A 23,825-nucleotide genomic window follows, 5' to 3' on the forward strand; every position below is an offset into this window, starting at 1 on the left:
GCTGTGGGTTCCCAACAATGTATGGTTCAACTGTTTCATCGGGTGTCTTTGGTGGAGGTAAACTCACCATTCGTGAAGAGGGGTTCTGGGAGTTTTCTGAAGAAGGATTTTAGTAAACTGCTGATCACATTCAAATCTCGCCATTTCTGGGTATGCAAGATAAAAAGACAGTATTTTTGTAGTCAATACCACCAAAGGAAAAAAAATAACAAAAACCAACAACACAGACCAGTAATTCAAACAGAAATACCCAAATTAAAAAAAAAAAAGACACAAACTTACATCATCTTGTATATCAATATCAGCCATTCCCTTGTTGAGCTCCTCCTGCATACTGGAGATGGCTGCATTGTTTCCAGGGACTCTGTAAATACCTGTATATTCGAGACCTCTTTCTTCAACTAATTTACAACATATGTCAACTATTAATGGAATATACTGCAAAACAAGAAATAAACATTTATTTAACACCATATAAATGTTTACCTTCAGTTAGTAGATGTGTATCATAGCTAAAAGACCCTTTCCATCAAAAAGGAAACAGTATATGAATTGCTGTTATTTGATACAGAGAAAATGAATACAGACATTGCAGAACTGGGAAGAGATAAAACCAACAGGAATTTGAGTCAGTGGGGAAAGAATGAGTAAGTCAAGACAGAAAGGAGAATCCATAGTAACAATAGTCTAAGGAGGAAATAAGAGCAAATAAGAGAATGTGGAAACAGTTTAGTTGAATAAAAGAAGAGTGGAGGGGAAGACGAGGGTTAGAATAACATTCACCCACTCGTGATATGAATCTTAACATGGGCATTGTAAACACACACACACATTTACATCTATAACACCTTCTCAATCAAGCCCTTGTTCCCATGCTTCTTTAAACACACATGACTTGAAAATGAATTCTTACCAAGCATTTTGAATACATTCCCACTGGTTGAATAATTATTCCATTTCAGAGTCAATACATTAGCAAAAAACATTACAAAAATTACTCAACACACTCATACAGGTCAGAAACACTTAGAGAAACTAAGGTTTGTTAAGACAAGGAAAATATTCAACAGACCGACAGACATGCCCTGTGATCTGCAGGGCTGTGTACTCAGGTCCCAGTATGACTACGGCTGAATTAATGACTTTAGGAAGTCTGGTTGGCTGGTGTCTCCTACCCGGTTTGTGTGAGCTGGTGGGCAATCGTCCAGTCTGACCCCGAATGTTCCCGTAGCAGTCGGCTTTTTCTCAAATGTCTTTCTCATAATACTTGGAATGCCTTTTCTCCACGTGCCTTTGTCTTTTGGAGGACTGGTCTCATCTATTGTTGTTTTTCAATAGAAAATGACATAAGAAGAGAAAATGGAAACCAGAGTATCTAAATCATGACTTTAAAGATTCTTAATCAAGATTTATATAAGTCAGAATCCTGTTCTATAAAGAATGTAACCTTTATTTATCAAACATATTCTATTCTATTCTCTTCCAAATATAACACTCCTTTCAACCTTCCAGATAATCTATTAATAGTTGGAATCATGTATACTTCTTCACCTTTTGACTATCTGTACCATGATTTTCTCTACAACAGTCAAGAAAACAATCAATGTGACATCTTTATAGTGAGACTTTAGCAAAAGGAAATGTATTGGTTCTATTTCAAAATGAAAGTGCCTGGATTTTCATTATTAATCAAACTGGTAGTTTTTGATGTGTATATATGTGTTGTATTTTCCCTCTCTTGGTTTTTATTGTATTAACAAGAACTGATGTCTTGGACTCCCATCTTAAGAAAGGCCCCACTAGCCTAGACCAGGGCCCAGTGATCTCTGGGTTAGTTCACCCTGAGCTGAGGTCCACAGAAAAATATGAAAACGTCTTTGCAATCTCAATTTTGTTTTATTAAAAAATATTTTTAACTGATATTTCAACTATATTCAGTTGATTTACTACAATCCCTGTTTTATTTTACTTTTTATTTATTTATTTTTTTGGCTGCACCATGGGACATGTGGGATCTTAGTTCCCCAACCGGGGATCAAACCCACACCCCCTACAGTGGAAGCTCAGAGTCCTAACCACTGGACTGCCAAAGAAGTCCCTATGGTCCCAATTTTAAATCCTACATTTATCTAGGAACACTGGTGTCAGTACCTTTACTGAGAAGCTTCCTTTCTGACTCCTCCTTGGGAGAGTGTGGACTCTGAGTCCGAGGCTCAGCTTTAGCACCAAGTAGGGTCTGCCGGATGCTGAGACTCTGGCGAGGGGTCTTCGGCAATGGCTCTGCTTTGCTGCCGAAAGAAAGGGACATTTGTGAACAAGCAAGCAATTTTTACATCCTGATGACCTAGGAGGCACAGTGGGATTCTCACCTCATTAGACTGTTGTATTCTTTTATTCTTCGACTAATTAGGTCCCTGTTAGTGACTCCAGTGTCCTATAGAATAAACAGAAGGTAAAATGAGAAAGTCAATTCTAAATTCAAATAGGGATCCTACTTTTTTTTTTTGGTGGCAGGGGGCATGGGGTGGGGGCTCCATACTACTTTGCTCATTCAATGCTGACACTATGGAGTGGTTCTAAAACCTCTATTCAAATCACAACCCAACATCATGAAGTGACAAATGCTCCAAGTGCCTTTCCCGTTTCCAAGAGCTTTCTGTTTATTTCCTGTACCTCTGCAGTACCTAGACAACCAGCAAGTTGCCAGTGTTCAAATTTATTGAACTCATCTGTTATTTTTAATAAATGACTGGGAAACAGAGAGCCAGTTTTTTTTCTTGCTAACCCCAGAAAGATTGTTAGAATAGAAACGCTCAAAACTGTTTTTGTTTTTTTTTTAACCTCAACAATATGCTGTATGGAAAACTCAGAGTTGACCATAAGATGATGATTTTTCCCTACTGATTCCAGTTATATATTGACATGTGTCCCCAAATATATTTTTCACTTGTCTCATTTTGATCATAGTGAACATTATAATTTACAAAGAATACAGGCTTTGTAAATTCTCAGATTCAAATCTATTCTCCTCATTTACCAACTGAAAAAGGATATGGTTAAGACCTAGAATAAGATTGCCTGGGTGTAAGTCCTAGTCCTGACACTTCTAAGCTATGTGACTTTGGGGACACTACTTAGCCTCTCTTTGTCAAATAGTTCCCATGTTTGAAACATGGTAATGATAATAGTAGGTACACAGTTATATGATTACTGTGATTAACTGATATAAAAATGCTTAAAAGACTGCCTGCCATATGGCATATGCTCAGTGAATTATTACTTTCTGAGCTATAAAACTGGGTGAAAATATCTGTGTCTGAAAAATCAGATGAGAGTGATGATGGCTGACATGAAGTACATGTTCATGACCTACCAGGCACTGGGCTGCATTCTTCATAAGCATCACCTCCATCAACCCTTAAAACAGCCCTACATCTCAGAGATGAAGTCATCTACTGCCCAGTACGACACCTGGCACAGAGCAGGTGCTGATTCAAACAGGAACTCCTCTGAACTGCTACTTAGAGCTGAAATCTATATCCAAGTTCTGATTTTCCGTCTTTACTGTGACAAAACTCACTGATGTTTTTTTATAGTGGTGGTTGTAGAAAAAGGGTTGTATTGATACGGATCTGGGGTTCATTGTTAGTGACAAACAAGGCAGAGCATAAACTATCAGAGGGAAAAAAGCATAGGCATTTTTCTTATGAACTAAGTTTTCACGATTTAAATTGGATATAATGGAAATGACTAAATTTAAGAACATAATTTGCATAATTTTATGTTTGATGTAGGTGTTCCTGAATACCGTAAGAGGAAAGAACCTTGTGTTTTTCTTTTTTTGTCATAACAATGGGTCACACAAAAGGAGAACAATATCTAAGAAAAACTGTATTGATAGGAAAAAGGCACCCTTGAGTGAAATCTAGACTTAATCATTGCTGAATCTGCTCTGTAGAGTTTATAGTTATGTACACATAAAAACAGTATCTTCACTACTGGAATTTCTGCTATAAAAATATCTTGATGGCTGTGAGTTAGAAACTCCTTATTAAAAAGAAAAACTGGTTTATCACATGATTTCTGATAATGCAAGTTTTCTCGGAATCCAAGTATTGTATTACTATAGGCTATATTATACTCTTGCCTGTACCATTTCATTAAAAAAAAAAAAAAATCACATGATCAGTATCTCTTTGAATTTACACCATGATTTGAGAAGCATTTTCAGTGTAACATAAGCCCCACAACAATCCTGGTTTTAAGATAAAGAAACAGAGTACTTCGTCATTAAGGTAATGACCAGGACTAGGAACCTAGATCTCTGATCAGTTCACTGCTTGACAAAGTATGCAGAATATCTGAATAATCTATTTCTCTAGCTCAGTAATGATGATTTTCCAGTAAGTGAAAATAATATAAAATATTAATATGTATACTGAATTCTCCTTCTTTTTCTTTTTTTGTTCAATGCAGCTTGAGGTTCCTGACCTCAGTTCCCTGACTAAGGATTAAACCCATGCCCTTGGCAATGGGAGCACAGAGTTCTAACCACTGGACCACCAGGGAATTCCCTGAGTTTCCCTTCTGAACACCTATTTTTAAGTGAAAATAGCATACTATTATTTTTTTTAAGTGATGTATCAGATTCTTTCACTCTTCCTTTAAAAAACCATTGTGAAGGTTGTTGGTTTTATCGATGTCATTTTGGACAATCACCTCCTCGTTTAAATTGCTGCTCTCCTGGATGGTTTTGATCCAGGCTAACATGTCGTCCCTGTCTTCAGCCTGAAACAGGCACTCGCAGTCAGACGTGGTGAGTCGGAAGACATTCTTCCTCTTGGTCTCGCTGTAAGAGATGTCTATTAAGCAGGCGTTAACACTGATGGGCTGCTCCTCCTCAGACGGAGTCGTTTGTTCTCGTTTATCTTTGTACAGGTACAGCGAATGGCCCCGAAGTACAACATACATCTGCTTCCATGGCCGAATACTTCCACCAACTCGCTGGAGAACATGAGACAAATCAGACAGGCTCAGCATTCGGCTAAATCTCAGTGCAGGACAGACACAACAAGTGGCGCTGTTAACATACAGAAACGTTCACCCAAGGTGGCAGGTGCCTGCTTTACGTCAACATACATCTGTCAGCGGGGGAAAGACAGAATTTGTGGAGTGCAAACCAAGTTGGGCACTGCATTCCTATCAGTCAAGGGTGGTGAAACCTCAACTTTAACTGGGCCCGGAAAATAAAATGAACAAAGTTAATTAGGATAAAGCGAGTATAGAAAATACATAAAAAATGCTAAGGAAATAGAAAATAAGGAAAAGATCAATCAGAAAAATCTTAAAAGCAAGGTGTAAGACAAGTCTTAGATCACGCAAATGACAAACACTGCATAAGGAGACTCCAAAATGATATGTACAAGTGATGAATTTAGTTAACAAAATTGATCAATTTTATACAGTCAAGCAACAACATGCAAGGTGGGTTTTCTAAAGAAAAGACATGTTTGATACTCTTTTGACAGTATTGTAGTTTTCTTATAAATTAAGCTGCCCAAATATTGTAGGGAAGTTTCTAGTAAAATTTTTATTATATTGTTATCTGCTTCATGAAGCCTATACTGATACTGTGATATTCATTTAAATACCTCATGTTTATAAAATAAATGGAATGATAAAGCTATTTTACAGGCAACTCAAATCAGTCCTGGGTGTTCATTGGAAGGACTGATGCTGAAACTGAAACTCCAATACTTTGGCCACCTCATGTGAAGAGTTGACTCATTGGAAAAGACCCTGATGCTGGGAGGGACTGGGGGCAGGGGGAGAAGGGGACGACAGAGGATGAGATGGCTGAATGGCATCACCGACTCGACGGACATGAGTTTGAGTAAACTCCGGGAGTTGGCGATGGACAGGGAGGCCTGGCATGCTGCGATTCATGGGGTCGCAGAGTCGGAGGTGACTGAGCGACTGGACTGAACTGAACTGAACTAACAGAGTAACCTGCAAGACTGAATAAAAGTTTTTAAATATTAATATGGAGAACTGCCACTCCCTAAAGGACCACCCTGTGATAATCCATGGGTAATAAATTATTTAATAAGAGAAGCAGAGTTCCTTCTTAAATACTCTGATGTCACTTTAATGTTGCCACGATAAAAGACAATGTATCCCATATGCAATTGATATAAAGAATGAAAAAAGGGATTAAATTTTAAAAGGTATTAAATTAAATCACTGATCAGAATTTTTAAAAATAATTTTTCCTGTATGTCAACAAAGATACTTATAAATGTTTTCAACTCTTCTTATTCTGGATATGTTGCCGTTTTCTGTATACAGACTGACTGCTTGGTTTTTCAGGGCCTGCATTTCACAAGCTCACAGTAGCTGAGAAAAGGTACTACCTTGCCCTTATCAGTGACGAGTGGCCTGAAATGAAGCCACCCTTCCTTGGCAGCATCGCTGAAAACCTCTGAGGAAGAGTCTTTCCTGGATCCGGAATCTTCTGATGACTTTTGACTGTCTAAGATCTACAGAAAAGGCCACAGAAAACACAGCAAAATATCAGCTTTTTCCTTTGTAAGTACTTGCATGTTGAAATTGTTTTGCTGAAAAAGTCTTCTACTAAATCTTCCAAATGAAAGGCTACTTTTGAAAACCGCCAACTTTATCAATTACATAAGACAAATTTTTATTTTTTTTTTTTTTTTTAAGATGAGCATCATTTTTTAAAGTCACCTGAAGGAATATTTTTTTAACCATTAAAAAACAATAGAAATAGTATAATTTTCCTCTTCTCAAGAGCTCACAGTTTTAGTGAGGAAAGACAAAGAAGAATAAAAAATAAAAAACAAGAAAATGATCAGATTGTGATTAGTGCCATTTGGACAGTAAAACAATGAGATGCAATAAAAGGAAAAATCAAGTAGTGGCTATAAATTGGTGATGCTGAGGGAAGTCAGCAGAAAGAAGACGTAAGATGAAATTTGGAGAAAACCCTTTTAAAAGGGGCAACCATGAAAAGTCAGGGGAAAGAAAAAATTTAGGGAGAATGCATAGCTAATGAATATACATTCATCGTTATCATCATCTTTTCTATTTTATTGTTTTGGCTGTGCCATGCAGCGTGTGGGATCTTAGTTCCCCAACTAAGGATCGAATTCAAGTCCCTTGTGTTGCAGGCAATCTTAACCACTGGACTGCCACGGAAGTCCTTCACTGTTATCATTTTAAACGTTCGCTCTTCCATGGGAGTAAGAGAAACTGCTAATTATGGATTGTTCAGGATACTCCAAGCTGTGGCAGGAAGTGTTGGGGGAGAGACCATGAAGTGACGCATCAGGGGAGAACATCATCTGATCACACAGCTGGAAGGTTGCTCTGCTTGCTACCTGGAGTGTGGATTTGAAAGGAACAACTATGAAAGGACAACCTATGGAAATCCAAGTGAGGGATGATGGGAGCTGGGACTACAGGAGCAAAAATGAAGACGGAGAGGAATGGAAAGGTTCAGGGTATGCCCTGGAGGTGGAGTGGACTGGCACGTGAAACGGAAAAGAGAAAAACAGGCTAATTACCGTTATTTGACATTTGAACAACTAGGCAACCTGAAGCAGATTTTGAGAGATGGGGAAAGCTGAGGGATACATATCTGGGGGAGTCATCTAAGTCTACTTGGGTGTGTAAACCTTGAGCTGCTCATTACACACCCCCCATTGCAGATGGTGCAGGGCAGGAGCCCACATGAGCTGAAGTTTGGGGAAGAGGTCAAGGCTAGTGATATATACTCAGGGAGATCTCTGGGGCAGACCATTGAGAAAATGAGGGCAGATGGAGAGGCCAGAGGAGTCAGAACCAGCTCTAGACCTTCCAACATTTTATATACTAGGCAGAGGCAGAAATGGAGAACAGCAGAAGAAAGTGTTTCAGGAGGTGAGAAATCATGCTGGTTACTCCTGACAAATCAAATATGTTAAAAACCCAAGCAACTAGGGACTTTCCTGGTGGTTCAGTGGTCAAGAATCTGCCTTCCAATGCAGGGAATGTGGCTATGATCCCTGGTCCAGAAACTAAGATCCCACATGCTGCAGGGCAACTGAGCCTGTGTGCTCTAGACCCCACGCTCTACAACAAAGAGCCCAGGTGCTATGAGAAGACCCAATGCAACCAGAAAAGAAAAAACACAAAAAGCCCTACCAACTAGTCTTTTATTGGTAACCTCGGCCTAAACAGTGCCATCCTGATATGTGTGGGTTGAGAAAGACATGACATGGGGGAGTGGAAACCACAGACAATTTTTTTCCCAAGGAATTTTGCTGTGGAAAATGGAAGAGTAAAATAGGACCAGTAAATAGGGAAGAGAGAGGTTGCGGATTCCAGGAAGGTTTTTCTTTTACATACAGGAAATAGTAGAACATGCCTTTACATGCTGGTGACTGAATCACTGGAAAGAGTGATTCTGCAGAAGAGAGAAGGGTCCTGAGAAAGGGAAAAGTGATGGAATCCAAGGAAGAAATGTGGGTGTTTGTGTTTAACAGGATAATGTTCCAAGTAAAAAGGCACTTCCCTGGTGGTCCAGTGGTTAAGAATCTGCCATGCAATGCAGGGGATGTGCATTCGATCCCTGGTTGGGGTACTAAAATCCCACATGCCATAGGGTAACTAAGCCCACGTGCCACAACTACAGAGTCCATGAACTACAATGAAAGATCCCACATGATGCAGTGAAGATCCTGAGTGCTACCACTAAGACCCAAAGCAGCCAGATAAATAAAAATAAATTAAAAAAAAAATAGGTATAGGCATTTATTAAGATAAGGGTAAGGAAGGCAGAAAGTGTGAGTATAAGTGAAGACCCTAATATTTTTGAAGAAGGCAAAATAACAAAATTCCTGTCTAACAACTTGGAGGGAAAGGTATGAGGGGAGGGTAGACAAGAGTGGATGGGGTGGATTATATTGAGGGGGTGATGGCTGAGGGAAGTAATGTTGAGGACAGAAAAACAGACATACTGCTGGACAGTCAGAGTTTTGTCCATAAACCTATATCAATAGAATAAGAAAATCAGCACAGTGTATGTGAAGTATTATATATTTGATGAATATGTTTATAAATCACAACTTAGAAGGCAATTTCCCAAATGCACTTGAAGCTTAGAAAATAAAGGGTTATGACACTTAAATATAAAATACCTAATGATAAAAGAAACAATTCTCTATGAAGAGCTAAAGTAAATTAAAGTTAACAGAAACATTTATCATTTGCTGGTATTTTAGAAATATTGACTACCTACCTTGATTCCCTTCAGGCTAGATACATGTTTAAAAGACCTGTTGGAAAAGAAATCTATCAATATTTGTAATAAGTGCATAAAAATAACTTAAGATGTAAAAGTAATTTGATTATTACAACTCCTCTTTCATTAATAAGATGACCTTTCATTTTTACCATGTTAAGTGTTTGGGGTTCAATGCAAGTAAGGAAAAACAGCTAATTTTATAAGTACTTAAATTTTTGATTCAGTGACAGAGCTTTCTTAAACTATAAGTTAAAACCATCTCTGTATAAAAGGTGAGATTTTGTTTTCTTGGTTTTTTTAGAACAAAGAAAAAGCTACTCAGGATAAGCACTGAGCTTTATGTTATTAGTTACCTATAGCTGTAATGCTCTATTAAGGATTTCCACACTGCCAATAATGAGCGGTCTGCGGTCACCATCAGTGGTCAGAGGACCAGCACGTGCACACTCACCCAGCCTGTGGCCGTGCTGGCAGCAAGCGCAGTATCAGGGCCGGTCACGGCCACCACCCCTCCCTCCAACCCTATTTTGGGTGCTTCAGTACAGAGAACAACTCTGAAAGCAGCTAAAAAAGCCTAGGGCTTCGGAGGACAGGTTCACATTGATTTTTCAAAACAACTTAAGTTCACGGGACAAAGCTGTTTTGTGTTGTAATTCAAGATTCACTTAAGGAGCACAGGATTTTAATGTGTGACTGAAGATGGCATGGTCCTTTCCTCTCAGTCCCACCATCTCTGCAGGAAGCAGTGTGTAGCTGGGAATAAGGTGAAGCTGACTGTGAAAGGAGGCTGTTACCGGTATCTTTCTGTGAGGGACAGTAAAGGCGAAGATGGTTCATACATCCCATCCTGCATCGTTAGAATAATCCCTGCCAGTCACTGCCACTGCCCTGGCCACGCCTCACACACACTCCCCTAAGGCAGCGAGTCTAGGAAGAGCAAACTGGACAGCAACTGGCAATAGATTTTGGAGTAAAAAATATACATACCCTTTGATATAACAATCCTTTTTCCAACTATACTCACTCACATATATGCTAAATGAACTATGTATAAATATAGTCACCGAAGGACTATTTGTTGTGGCATAAGATTTGATCATCGAAATGTCTACTAATAGAATACCAATTAAATATATTACAGTGTAACTACTCAGTCGAAAATTAGACAATCATGAAAAAGAATGAGCCAGGAATACACACACTGAAAGCTCTCCAAGATCCGTGTGTAGAGCACATATCATTTGTTTATAAAAATAATTAGAATACACACATGAATGTATATAAGCATATGCAAACGTGCATGATTTTACGCAAGGAATAGCTCTGGAATTAACATAAAAGATGGCATAGCTCTGTCTGAGAGTAGGACTGCGTGACTAGAGGTCTAAAGCAGGAATGATTTTATGTGTATTTTTGAATCATAAAATACAACTGTATTACTGATTTTTAAACACTTTTTAAAAAATTCAATTGAATGTATTATCACGTAACAATTTTTATTTTTTATTTGCATTTCTAATGTCGAAGTTAGAAAATACATCAGTAAATTCAGTATTTATATGTCAAGGGCATACTGAGCACCCACTAACAGGCATTTAAAACAACACGCTTGAGACTTACAGTTTTGCATCTTCTCTATAATCATCCAGGCCCTCATCATATGATTTGGATCGTTCTGTCTTTGAGCTGGGCTGGGCATCCAGGCTGGGAGGTCCAACAGATTCTGCAAGTAAAACCCAACATTCAGATATGTGCACGTAGTTTCCAGATTCTTTTTTCAGGGTGAGACGATCACCACAGTACCCTAAGTGGAAAGCTGAGAACGTGAGACAATTCACGTTAACTACTCAATGAAACATACCCTGGTCATGGGAGAGCTGACGTCGTATTAATGGAGCTGAAGTTGTGAGGCTGGGAGGGACCGTTGCTATGGAGGGTACCTGGGAGGTGGAGGCAGAGATGACCGCAGAGGCGGGGATGTGAGAAATGTCGTGATCGATGCTAGGGCTGGTAGGTTCATCTATAAGATAAAATGAAAATAAATATTGGGATGTTAAATGGCCTCATCATCATTAATGATAACAATGACAGAACTAATCATCGGTACCCAGTATTAAAAGAACCAGATACAGATCTGAACACAACCACAGCAATAACAGTTAATGACAGAGTCATCTGTTAAAAGTCTACTCACACAGTTTCTAATCTAGTAATTCCAAAGAACTCCAAGAATATGGTCTAAGAAATGAAATGAGTTGCTTTTACCCAAAATTAAATTGTTTGCTTCTACCAAACAATTAAGAGAATTCCCTCATGGCTCAGATGGTAAAGAATCTGCCTGCAATGCAGGAGGCCTGGGTTGAATCTCTGGGTCGGGAAGATCCCCTGGAGAAAGGAATGGCAACCCACTCCAGCATTCTTGCCTGGAGAATTCCATGGACTGAGGCTACCATCCATGGAGTCGAGAAGAGTTGGACACAACTAACTCTTTCACCAAACAATTAACACTTTCACCAAACTGATCATCAAGATACCAAAGTTCACAGGTATTCAGAACCTAAACCTATACAACAGCATGCTTGGGTGTATGTGAGAGGCACATGTGTATGAGAGATGACCCAGCTTGCCAGCAAACGAATGCCGGAAACATTAATTTTGAGGAATCTAACATTTACCTTAAAATAATTTAATGAATATTAGGCACTGATTTCACAAATTTATCTTTAGGATGATTAATTTTAGCACAAAGAATGAGCCAGCTGTTAGGAATGGGGAAGACTGAGCTGCAGGTCAAAGGATTTAGATCCTATTTTGCTGGACTTTGTGAAAGCTACTTAATTCCTTTGGATATTAAATTCATTCCCTATAAAGAAATTGGGTTAGGATTATCAAAAGGGTCATTTATAGCTCAAGAGGACTACAACAATAAATCCACAACAGGGGTAAAATTATCTGTTTAATTTATGTAGGAACATAAAATACTTAGGGGCTTTCATAAGCTGGGGATTTCTTAGGGGGCTTCTCAGGTTTGAATTTATTTTAAAAACTGACAGATCCGACTGAGAGTGTAGTTATTATTGGATCTACTTTCAATATTAAAGGAACTAGTTGAAAATCCAGAAAATCTGATTGAGGGAAACAATTCTATAATTTTTATAAGTACAAGGTTTTTAAAAAAATTTTTTTTCCTAAGTAAATAAGCATGGTATTCTACAAGGTGTGCTATAGATCAGACTGAAATATTTCAGGATAAAAGTCAACACTACTACCAAAAGGAAGATAAATGAACATCTAAAATTATTCTGTGGTGAGCAGTTTTGTTACACTTGAAACACATAAATTTATCTAGTAAGAAGATGCCAACTCAAACTTGGGAAATCTGAGCTAAGAAGAGTGAATATTAAATTCAGAATTATTGTTTAGTCACCCAGGCCCATGTCTTTTGGGTAAATTTCAGATAACTAAGTTCTCCTGAACTGGAGAAGAAAATGGCAAATCACTTCAGTATTCTTGCCTTGAGAACCCCATGAACAGTATGAAAAGCCAAAAAGATAAGACACTGAAAGATGAACCCCCCAGGCCGGTAGGTGCCCAATATGCTACTGGAGATCAGTGGAGAAATAACTCCAGAAAGAATGAAGGGATAGAGCCAAAGCAAAAACAACGCCCAGCTGTGGATGACTGGTGACAGAAGTAAAGTCTGATGCTGTAAAGAACAATGTTGTGATCCAGCTCTATCCTACAAGCTCTAAGATTTCTGAATTGGTTTAAAATGCCAGTGTCAACAAGGCTGTATCAACCAAATTTATTAGGCTAATCCTAATTTGGTACACACGTACTGGCCAACTCTGGGGTGAGAGGAACAAGAGAAAATATTTAAAATATGGCAAAAATGAGGGGAGTACGAATTTTAGATGAAATTGAAGTGGGTAATACAACTGGCTTTTTTATATTAATAGTTATGAGTAGTAGTATGATGACTAGAGGGGTGGCGTGAGGGGGTTGGAGGGAGGCTCAGAATGGAGGCAGGGAATATATGTATACATGTAGCTGATTCATGTCAATATACAGCAGAAACTAAGAAAACATTTTAAAGCAATTATCCTCCAATGAAAAATAGAAAAAAAAAACACTAAAAATCTAGATTGGAGAATATTCCTTACTACCTGCTACTAAAGAACAAACTACTTAGGAACTCATTATTCATTTTGTATTTTGTGTTTACTTGTGACAGGTGTTGAAATTTATTTTCAGGACATACTTTGAAGCTTTACAGGGTATGTGTGTATAGTGGAAGTGAAAGTCGCTCAGTCGTGTCTGACTCTGCAACTCGATAGACTATACATTCCATGGAATTCTCCAGACCAGAATACTGGAGTGGGCAGCCTTTCCCTTCTCCAGGGAATATTCCCAACTCAGGGGACGAACCCAGGTCTCCCGCATTGCAGGTGGATTCTTTACCAGCTGAGCCACAAGGGTGAGTAGGTATAAACAAAATACTGCTAATGACTGATCTTCCTAATTTACACACAAAGTGGTTTATTTTCTTCATTTTTCTAAATCTTGTGACCCCAGAGGACTATTAGATGTTAAATGTATAACAAAAGGCTGGAATATTTTCTTCCTGCAAGACATTTCATTATCTTTGCATTACACGGATAACGAAGTAAATGAATTGGCTCCATTCTCTGATATTTTGGGAAATAAAGCCAAAGCACCTATTTATTTGCATTGGTTATAATGCTTTCAAGTAACAAAAATAATTATTAAAATCACAGACTATGATGACTCTGGAGTGTGATGCTACAAAAGCAAGCCTTAATTCTTCTTTTTCCTTCTAATTTAAATGTTTCATAAAAAGCACAAAACATTGTCCAACATTCACCAAACTATGTTTTATGGTACACTAAACTGAAATGCTCTAAATGAAAGAAAGGATTCACGGTCAAATACTTCTGAGACAAATTGTACTATATCCTGCCTAGAAAACTCACAAGATAGATATAAGGAGTACATTCATGATCCTGAGAGTTCTATGACAACAACAAACTTAATTTTTAAAACTCAGCATTTCTCAATTTATTTGATCACTAATCTTTGCCCCCTGCCTTTATCAAATGGAATTAGTATTCCCAGAAAATACTTCGAGAAACATTGCAAATGGTCTCTTTTACTCCATTTCAATGCTGATATCTATCCTAGTAAGACCTATATTTTAAAAAATAGCTAGATTGGAAAGACAAACACCAGGGACTTCCCCGGCAGTCCAGTGGTTAAGACTCTGCCTTCCAGTGCAGGGGGAGTGGGTTTGATCCTTGGTTGGGGAACTAAGGTCCCATGTGCCATGGGATGTGGCTAAAAATTAAAAAGAAAAAGAAAAAAAAAAAAGATCTATTGGTCAGATAAAACTCTGAAGCTCAATAATATAAAAGGGTTTCAATATTAAATTTTGGCACTTAAGAACACTTAATACATCCATGTAAAAATCCACTGTTTACATCCGAACAGTGAAATCAATTCTGTGTTCATATCTCAGTTCTTTATTCTACCCTTTTCCATGGGTGCCAATCAAATGACATATAAGAGTAATCATACGCAGTACATTAAGGTCCTGGGAGGCATATAAGAAATAAATGGATTATAAAGTCATTTCTATATTGTGGGACTTTTAAGTCATGATTCATAAAACAAAAGATGTCATTCACTGGGAACTATAAAAGAGATTCAAGTAAGTACTTGAAGTAGAATTTGATCAGAAGTAATTAGTGAGCATTTTTATTTTATAACGAACAAACAAAATGGTCTCTTTTAATCATTTTTCTAAGTCTTTATATGTATACACAATTAAACAGATTTTTGTTTTATATTTTAGCCAAAGTTCTCTTTAATAACATAACTGACCTTTTGGTTTATTCCTATACCTAGTAGTAACTAGGAAGAAATATTAACAGATGTAACTAGAAAACTTTTTATTATTCTAATATAATTGGATTATATTATTCTTATGAAGTAGGAACAAATATAATGCCTTTATTCTGGTCTCACAGGTCTGTGAAATACAGCCATGGGTTGTAGGGCTTTTTTTGTTTTAAAAAAAAAATCATAAGACAATCATTTCTATACCATTTAATCTACAATAAAACTATTTTGGGGGGCTAGCCTTAAGGTTACAGATATAAACATGTGCACAATTTAGGCTGAGATTCCCTACAATGTTTACAACTTGAATATGTCATATATATTTTTAAAATGTGAGTTATGTGGAATTTTTTTTATAGCTGATTCTGATAATGTCAAATGACAGTCCAACAGCGCAAGAGCTTTAAAAAATTTCTCTAGAAAAGAAGAAGTCTGAACTAGCACTCAGAGATAACCACATTATATTACAAAATCATGGCAAACTCTTCCTGAACCTATCCGCTGAAGAAGTGTATGTATGACCTTGGCCTCAAAGCAAGGCTGGCATCACACACCTCCAGAGGGCGCTCTTCACAATGCACTTTGTACAAATGGTGCCCTCTGGAGTTGTGCCCTGAGATGAGGCTGAATCAGCGAAGTCTCTATTGCTTATTAACTGTGTGACTTTGGGCAAGTTATTTAACCTCTCCATAGCTTAAATTTCTCATTTACTAATGGACATATATGACAATGTTGTTAGCAGATGGTATCTTAGACATGATGAAAGTTTGTTTTGTTTATACATTTAAACTATTGACTCAAAATTATCATTCATCTAGTATTTCAACAAATATTTACTGAGTCCCTTCTCTATGCAAGGCAGTGGTTCCAGACATTAAGGACAAAGATATGAATAAAACGATCTAAAATCCTGGCTCTCACAAAGTTTAGGCTTTAGATCTGCAGAGAAAGATGCAATTAAAAAAAAAAGTCAAGTGGAAACACGTGGTATAAAGATAAACAAAGTAGCTTAAGGACATAGAGAACGTCAGGTTCTGTGTGTATTTCAGATAGTCTGGTCTGGAAGGCTGCTTTGATAAGGAAATTCTGAGCAGAGGTCCAGATGTACTCAGAGAGAGGCAGTCTTGTGAATATCTCCGGAATGCATTCCAGGGCTGGGAGCTGGTGCCAGGGCACGGAGTCAGGGTGTGCTGGGGGTGTTCCTGGGCTGCTGGGCGGCTGGGAGGTAGGGGCAGAGAGGTGCGGCGCGGTTGTGGGGCAGATCATGGAGGGCCTAGCCTGCCATAGGATTTTGGATTCTCTTCTGAGTAACATAGGAAGCTAAACCAGGGTTCTGATCAGGAGTGAAATGATCTGATTTCTATTTTTAAAAACATACTGGTTGATGTGTGGATAATATACCTGGGGCATGTGGGAGCAGTCTAAACCCTCAGTGAACATGATAGGTGCTCCAGATCAGGGCACAGCCTTGTCATTTAAGTAACTTCTCCCCATCTATTCCAGGATTTATTCTAAGATAGAGTAATTTAACAACAAAGAAGTCTTTTCAGTAGGCCCATGAATTAAAATTTATAAAGAAAGCAGCTTCAGAAAGTGAAAAGCACTGATGATATGAAAGGTCGATTGCTAGTGATCCAAACTGTTCTACTTGGCTATTGTTTCAGCTGAATCAACAACCAAGCACAATTTGGTTTGCTGAGTCTCCCCCAGATGGTGGGGATATGTTTCATCAAAATCGAAATTAACAATGGGTACTGGGTATGCAAAGTTTAAAATAAAAAAAAAAGGAAAATTGATACTAGAAATAATTTTTGAGAGTAAAAGCTTATGGCTCTGGGGACTTCCGTAGCAGTCCAAGTGGTTAAGACTCTGCCCTTCCAATGCAGGGGGCACGAGTTTGATTCCTGGTCAGGAGACTAAGATCTCTCATGCTGTGAGGTGCAGCCTAAATAAATTAATAAAAATACTTAAAAAAAGCTTATGGCTCTGGTTTTTAGCAGAGTGTAGAAAATTCAGAGCAAGTGTTTCAAGATCACAGAGTAAAATTCCTGGATCCGTTGAACTAGAAATAGTTTGCTGGAAGATTTGTGACATGTTTTACATGTTAACCAACAACTATGAGGTGAGCTCACCTATAAATGGGATGGAAGCCAAGGAATCACCAGGTGGAGTGGTACTTGAGGCCTTCCTCTCCTCCATCCTTTTTATATGGACCTCCCGGCGAGCATCATTAGGCAGCCAGCAGGTGGTGTCTGAGCCTGTCTCCTGGTCACTCACTGCTAAGATGTAAGACTGATGCCTTAAAGGCTGCGGTGTCTGGCGACCAGACGGAGGTTTTTCTCTTAGGATGACAGTTTCTTTATTATCTACAGCATTCGATTGCTGAATTTCCACCTCTTGTACACTGAAATCTTGGTTCCTCTGAGTGACGGATAACTCAAAATCTGGAGTGCTAGTATTCTCACTTGCCAGAGTCGGGGGCTTAACAGAAGCTCCGGAAAGAGAGGGGGGCTTCCCAGGGTCCACTTGGTGATCAGGGGCACTTTCCGTCCGTAACCATGTTTGCTGATTCAATAAGCTGTTTTGATGCAAATGATTTACTGGTCTTTGGTCTTTGATAGAAACAAATGAGTTCTGGCTGGAGGGTGGTTTCGCGACATGCGTAGAAGGCGCTTTCAGAGAATTACTTCGGACTTTCCCAAGAGGTGACCTGTCTTGACAAATCCCTCGAGGCTGGGACATTCCGCAAGTAGTTTGAAAATTTCTGCTGGGCTGCAGAGATTTTAGATCTGCTGGAATTTTTTTAAACTGAGACACTGATCCCCCTACTCTGCTGCTCACTCTCCTGTTGTCAGAATTCACCACACTCGGAGCCACTGTAAAATTGGAGCCTCGGAAAGATTTGTGAATTTCTTGCTGCCTGGGTCTCTCGTAAATACCTCGCCGATCGTCCTGTTCGGTGAACCCACTCCACTTGTAAGTCTGCTTTCGTTCACCATTTGCATCCGGTGGTGGACATTCAGAATGGACGTTTTCCGAGGTTTCACCCTGTCCCTCGATGTAATCCCACGAGCGAGTTCTGTGGTTACTAAAACTAATAGAAGGAGATGTCAGCGCGCCTTGAGAGGCACTCCTCGGACAATACGCCACCAGCACAGAGTCCTCCAGCCTCTCCTGGGACACGCTGCGCTGCCGGACCTGGATGGACTGGGGCACTCGGTCCTGAGAGGTGCTCCGACGCCGTACCTGCAGGGCAGCGCGGTTCAGCACCACCTGGTTATAATCCGCTGTGCTCTGAGAGGCGGCTCTTAAACTGTCTAGCCTTTCTTGAATGGTCCGGCAGCCCATGTGCAAGCGCCGGTTATCAATATACTCTTTGTAAGTTTTATAGTTTTTCCAGTCTATGTGCTGATGGGAGTTGGGAGAGTAGTGGTTGACACTTACGGAAGCAGACTCCACAGCTGGAGATCTGCTCACCAGACCTTCCGAGTGTCCGCTGTAGTGGCCAGATTTAAGTAAAATGCCAGAAGGTTCCAACGACCTGGAGCCGGGCTGGTGGATGAGATGGGCAGTGGGAACTGAGGATGGCGGCGAGGTGGCTCTCGTCACTGTTTTGAAAGAGGGCTGTTCGTTTCGGCCATACCTCACTTCCTCAGTTCTGTGAGCGGGAACTGTGTGGTTGCTTCTGTTAGGTAATAAATCTACAACCTTCTCAGAAGGTACAATGACGGTCCTTACACTCTCATTGCAGACACACACTGCTGTGTTGGACTTGGCCACCTCTGGTGGTGACGGAGGCACTTGGATTTCCATCCTGTAGGCCCTGCTGGGCTGCGTCAATACTGGGGGGCTAGTCTGTGGTTTGCTTGCTGTTGAGTCTGGAGGAGGTGGTTCAGGGGGCTGCGCCATGGCGGGAGGGGCGGATGGCAGCCAGGGGTAGCAGACTGGTGGGGGCTCAGGGATGTTGCGGGCATTGCCACTGTAGGCTTCATTGCCTTTCAGGTAGGCATCTTGAGAATACGCCTACATGGAGAGGAGAGAAACGGGTCACTTCAAACTCATCAAAGGAACACATTTCCAATCTTGTGATATACTCTTATTTTACGGTGCCCTGCCTTGCTCCCGAGTGGCATTCGCTAAAGCATGCATGCAGACACAATGTAAGGGGACTCCACAAATTCAGCTAGTCTCTTAGAAAGCAAATAAATTGTAGAATTTGCAAAAAATATAAATTACAATTGCCTACTTTCTCAAATTTGCAAAAAATATAAATTACAATTGCCTACTTTCTCAAAAGATCTGAAACACACCAAATTCTATCCATGCCACCTGCCATAATAAGATATGGACATCTTGCTTTCAAAAATTTCCCCTTTTAAGTTTTATGTTTGTTTCCCACCCCCCCCCCAGCAGTTGGCAGGTTAAATGGCTGCCTAATAAATCTCACAGCAAAAGAAGAACCTGATCTTTTGCCAGAGTGAGGTGAAAATATTAAAAATCTTCACCAAATACATCTTTACTCCAGGCACTACTGCTATGATAAATACTATATTGAACATTGTCTTGCCAATTAATAACTGCTGAATCACTAAAAATAATCCATTTTGATAAATTAGGTCCTCCAACAGCCATGTTAACTATTAAAATTTTTCAAATAGAGAATATGCGCATATTAAAGGTATAAAATATGAATAAAGGTAATTCATCTTCCTGTATATAATTTATATTTTTTATTTTACACTCATGCAAAATTGCATTGTACAAATTTATTTGGTCTCTCTTACCTGTTTTAAGGAGACATTTCTCTATTATGAACAGGCAAGCATGCAGTTCCAATTTTTTTTTATCAACTATTTATAAAATTATCTAGGAATATTTTTAAGAACTTAAAAGCAACAAATTAAATACAGAGACTCTACAAAACAGAGCTAATTAAGGTAACTCAGAATTATGTTCAACAGCTGAGACAGTTAGGTGTGGTGTCATGTTACATATTCTTCCCTAATCAAAACAAGCTTAATTCAAAACTATCTCATATCCTGTCTTTGCATTAGACAGCTTGCAAAGCTCAAGTGCAGCCACAAACATAACATAACATAACAGCAAAGTACTAAGAAAGGAGAGAGGGTGAGATGCTTCAAAAATATACAGGGATGCAGATAAATGTTATGTTTTAACACCAGTTATGCACAGGATACAAAAATCAAACATAAAAAGAAAAAAATAATAAAGAAAACAATGTATCACAAACACATTCTGCAAATTAGTAAGATTAACACCACGAAGAGATTCCTCTAAGCAAACTGACAGTTTTAATAGATTGGCTTATTACAAATTTCTACAAAACATGACTTAAAAAGCAAGGAAATGGCTTCTGTGCAGTTCTTACCAGAGCTGTGACATCCTTTGTAAATTGTAGCTAGCAGAAAATAGGAAAACATAGTAGAAGCTGCTTACTGACATAAAGACAGAATCATGTTGTCATATTGATGCTGGAAAATAGCAAGCTAAAAATACATCTATACTGAATCCTCTGGAAGGTACCAAGAGAAGTAAAGGGCAGTGAGGCATAAAGATTAACTTCAGTTTCCTTCTGAGCATCTATTTCTCAGGCTTTTATCTGGCTCTGATTTGATTTGTCTACCATTCTTGAAAGCAAAATACATCTGGTAACATGCATTCCTGACAGATATTTTCTTCGATCTGCGCTGCTGTCTGATAATGTGCTAGGAAGCTTCCCTTCCACGGGAACAACATTGATGCCTCTCAGTTCCCCTGAGCTTCTTCCATCTCTGCTTCCAGATGACGAAACGAATGCTCTATTATGCATTTAAAATAGTACAACCTCCTCCTTCCCCTGTAAATCGGAGCACAACCACCAGCTGTCAGCTGACTGCTGCTGCCTTGACACTAGGACTTTGGAATGAAAGAACGACTGTTGGGTTAAATGGGTTTCCCTCAAAAATTAAGATCTTTCCACGCTGTCCCTTTTATCCTGTTTGATTCGCTTAGAAAAAACTACTTAGTGGACATAAAAAAAATACTGCTTCCAGAGTAATTCTTTTTCATGTAAAATGAATACTATAGAATCTGAACCAGGAGACCGTGAGAAACGAAAGCCAAGTAAATGAAAGAAAACATGCATACCACAATACTGTAAAGGTATGGAAACAGTCAATCCAAATAGACATTTTGGGTATTTGCCACTGATGTAATCAGCCTATCTTTTCCATGCTTATTACAGTCGCACCGATACTGACGGGAAACCTGTGTGTGGATGAGTGTGCTGTCTGGTTCGGTATTTCCAGAGCATGTGTGTGCAGTTTTAGGAAACATCACCTGAAAGGGGAGGGGGTGGTGTATTCCCTATGCTCGATAAAGTAAAGGTTGGCGAGTGGGGTTTGTGACATCTCAAAACCTCAACCATATTAACATATGCTGTAAAACTCAACATGAAGTTACAAATTTACTTGGCCATGGAACCCATTTTTTTCCTGGGGGTTTTTACACAGTTCAAATTTCTGCTAAGAAATGCTGCTCTAGAACTAATAACTTAGAGATATCTCCTTTATTCAAATTCGGGGAAGAGTATTATCTTTTAATAATAGAAGTATATAACCAGAACTATTGGGTTGGCCAAAACAAACTTTTTGGTCAACCAGTATTAAATACTTGAAAAGGTATTTGACATACTTTAGATAATGCTAAAATTCCTAAATAGTCTATATTCATGGGTCCCCACTTCTGGGTAAAGTGATGGCAAAGGGGTCCTTAAAATACAAACACATGGACCATGCATTACCAGTGGACTGACTGAACAGAATACCTTATAGATACAGTATTGTTGTCTAATGTAAGCATATATGCTTGAGACAACTAAAATAAGAATGTGTTCAGTAGTAGTATTTAATTTCCTCACACAGTCTCATTTCATGGATACTAAAAAAGGCTGTTATCTATTGTTTCTCTTTCTCATAACGTTTGGAGACCAACACATTCAATTCACATTCCTGGGGAAATCAGCAGTGCTCCAAGGCCCCTGTTGTTTAGTTTGTGTTCCAGATAAATCATGAGAATAAACTTCAATGGCTATGCTGAGAGGTGTGGAACAGACAGACATTAGCTCCATGATAAGCTAGGGGAGTAGACGAGGAACAGATAATATGCATTGTAAGGAGTCCTCTTCTCCCATAATGCCATTAGGTTTTCTTCTGGAAAACAAACAGCCTACTAAGGAAAGCTGTAGCCAGGGCTTGGGCAAACACTGGGGTAGACTATAGCATTCAGCTCTTCCAGGTGAACATGGAACCCATTGATGAAGTTTCCCATTCTGAAAACAAAATTTAAAACTCTATAACTTGCTCATAGCTGTGACTGTGGCGTGCTTTCTCGTGAGTCAGAAAATAAGTCTTTCACTGAGACGTCACAGTCAGACATTTCAATGTTTTAACTACTCATTGGGAATCTCTGAATTGTCAACAGGCACCAACTAAACAGAACAAAATATCACTTAAAGTATTCTTTATCCAACGATATTCTTTTATATAGTTTTTATATAATTATATTCTGTTATAATGATGTCAAAATCATCCTGTATTAATAAGTGTGTCTGCAATGACATGAATTTGAGCAGACTCTGGGAGACAGTGGAGGACAGAGGAGCCTGGCGTGCTGCAGTCCAAAGGGTCTCAAAAAGTCTGACATGACTTAGCAACTGAACAACAACCATCCATGGCAAGGCCCAGAAATTTTTGAGACCAATGTCATAAGAATTGCATATTTGGCTCATAATCCCTTTTACATTTAAGTCCAAATGGATACTTCACAGTATATATCCAGAAGTTTTGAAGGAACTAGACAATACTCAGATTTTTTTCAAACAGATTAGCACTTGGGAATTCAACAGGATATGATTTAAAAAAAACAAACTCTGGCCAATTTTTTTTGTTAGTCCTTTCAAATATCAATCTATGTTTTTTCTTGTTCTTTACCCTTGTTCTTAAGTTTTATATCTTATAGTAGCTTAGTAGTTTAGAAGTTTATCATGTTAAAATTCAAGTCATATCTAATGAAAACACAATAGTAGCAACCTTGTCATGCCTACAGATCCAAAGGGTTCTCTAAGCAGGGGTTGAGGGGAGTGAGTAATAAAAGATGACTTACAGATGTCTCCATTTGGAATTAGCATTGTAAAGAGCATTTAAATAAAATGAAATGTTAACAGTCTGGATCTTGATTATGTGTACAGTGCCTAACAGTAGCTAAATAATCCAAAAATACTCTTTCAGTTCAGTTTTAGTAGAATTGCATCAAAATCACTATTACCATACCTATTACTATAGTATTACTATTACCATACTGTATTTACTGTCTAGTAAATAATAAAAACAAACCAACGAAAAGACTGCAGAATAAATAAGCTACTAAGATTAAAATTCCTGCCTACCAGTTCACTGTTAATAGGATGATCTGTTAATTTTAATACCTGTACCTATGACAAAAGCAAAAATAACCACCTATCGTGTCTGTATAATTTTCAAATATATATCAGATATGTCACAGTGAGGCATGTGAGAAGGGGATGTTGTGGACAGCTTAT

The 23,825-nt window shown here is 38.7% G+C and overlaps 1 protein-coding gene across 5 annotated transcripts in view; it reads right to left on the reverse strand.

Annotated features, from left to right (window-relative positions):
* The window catches only part of ARHGAP21 (Rho GTPase activating protein 21), a 131,851-nt gene that overhangs the window by 10,935 nt on the left and 97,091 nt on the right, over positions 1-23,825 (reverse strand). For 4 of the 5 annotated variants that reach the window (XM_070472068.1, XM_070472069.1, XM_020882321.2 and 1 more), the window contains 12 exons: positions 20,616-20,645; positions 17,359-19,249; positions 11,169-11,327; positions 10,928-11,030; positions 9,302-9,338; positions 6,414-6,539; positions 4,720-5,004; positions 2,370-2,434; positions 2,152-2,288; positions 1,176-1,318; positions 283-438; positions 68-146 (listed from right to left, as the gene is read on the reverse strand). In XM_070472068.1, the coding sequence (XP_070328169.1) occupies positions 68-146; positions 283-438; positions 1,176-1,318; positions 2,152-2,288; positions 2,370-2,434; positions 4,720-5,004; positions 6,414-6,539; positions 9,302-9,338; positions 10,928-11,030; positions 11,169-11,327; positions 17,359-19,249; positions 20,616-20,645 (3,211 nt within the window). The remainder of the gene's footprint in view (positions 1-67; positions 147-282; positions 439-1,175; positions 1,319-2,151; positions 2,289-2,369; positions 2,435-4,719; positions 5,005-6,413; positions 6,540-9,301; positions 9,339-10,927; positions 11,031-11,168; positions 11,328-17,358; positions 19,250-20,615; positions 20,646-23,825) is intronic. The other variant, XM_070472070.1, reaches the window with a different exon arrangement.

This window comes from Odocoileus virginianus, chromosome 9 (assembly GCF_023699985.2).
Source record: "Odocoileus virginianus isolate 20LAN1187 ecotype Illinois chromosome 9, Ovbor_1.2, whole genome shotgun sequence".
NCBI lineage: Eukaryota > Metazoa > Chordata > Mammalia > Artiodactyla > Cervidae > Odocoileus > Odocoileus virginianus.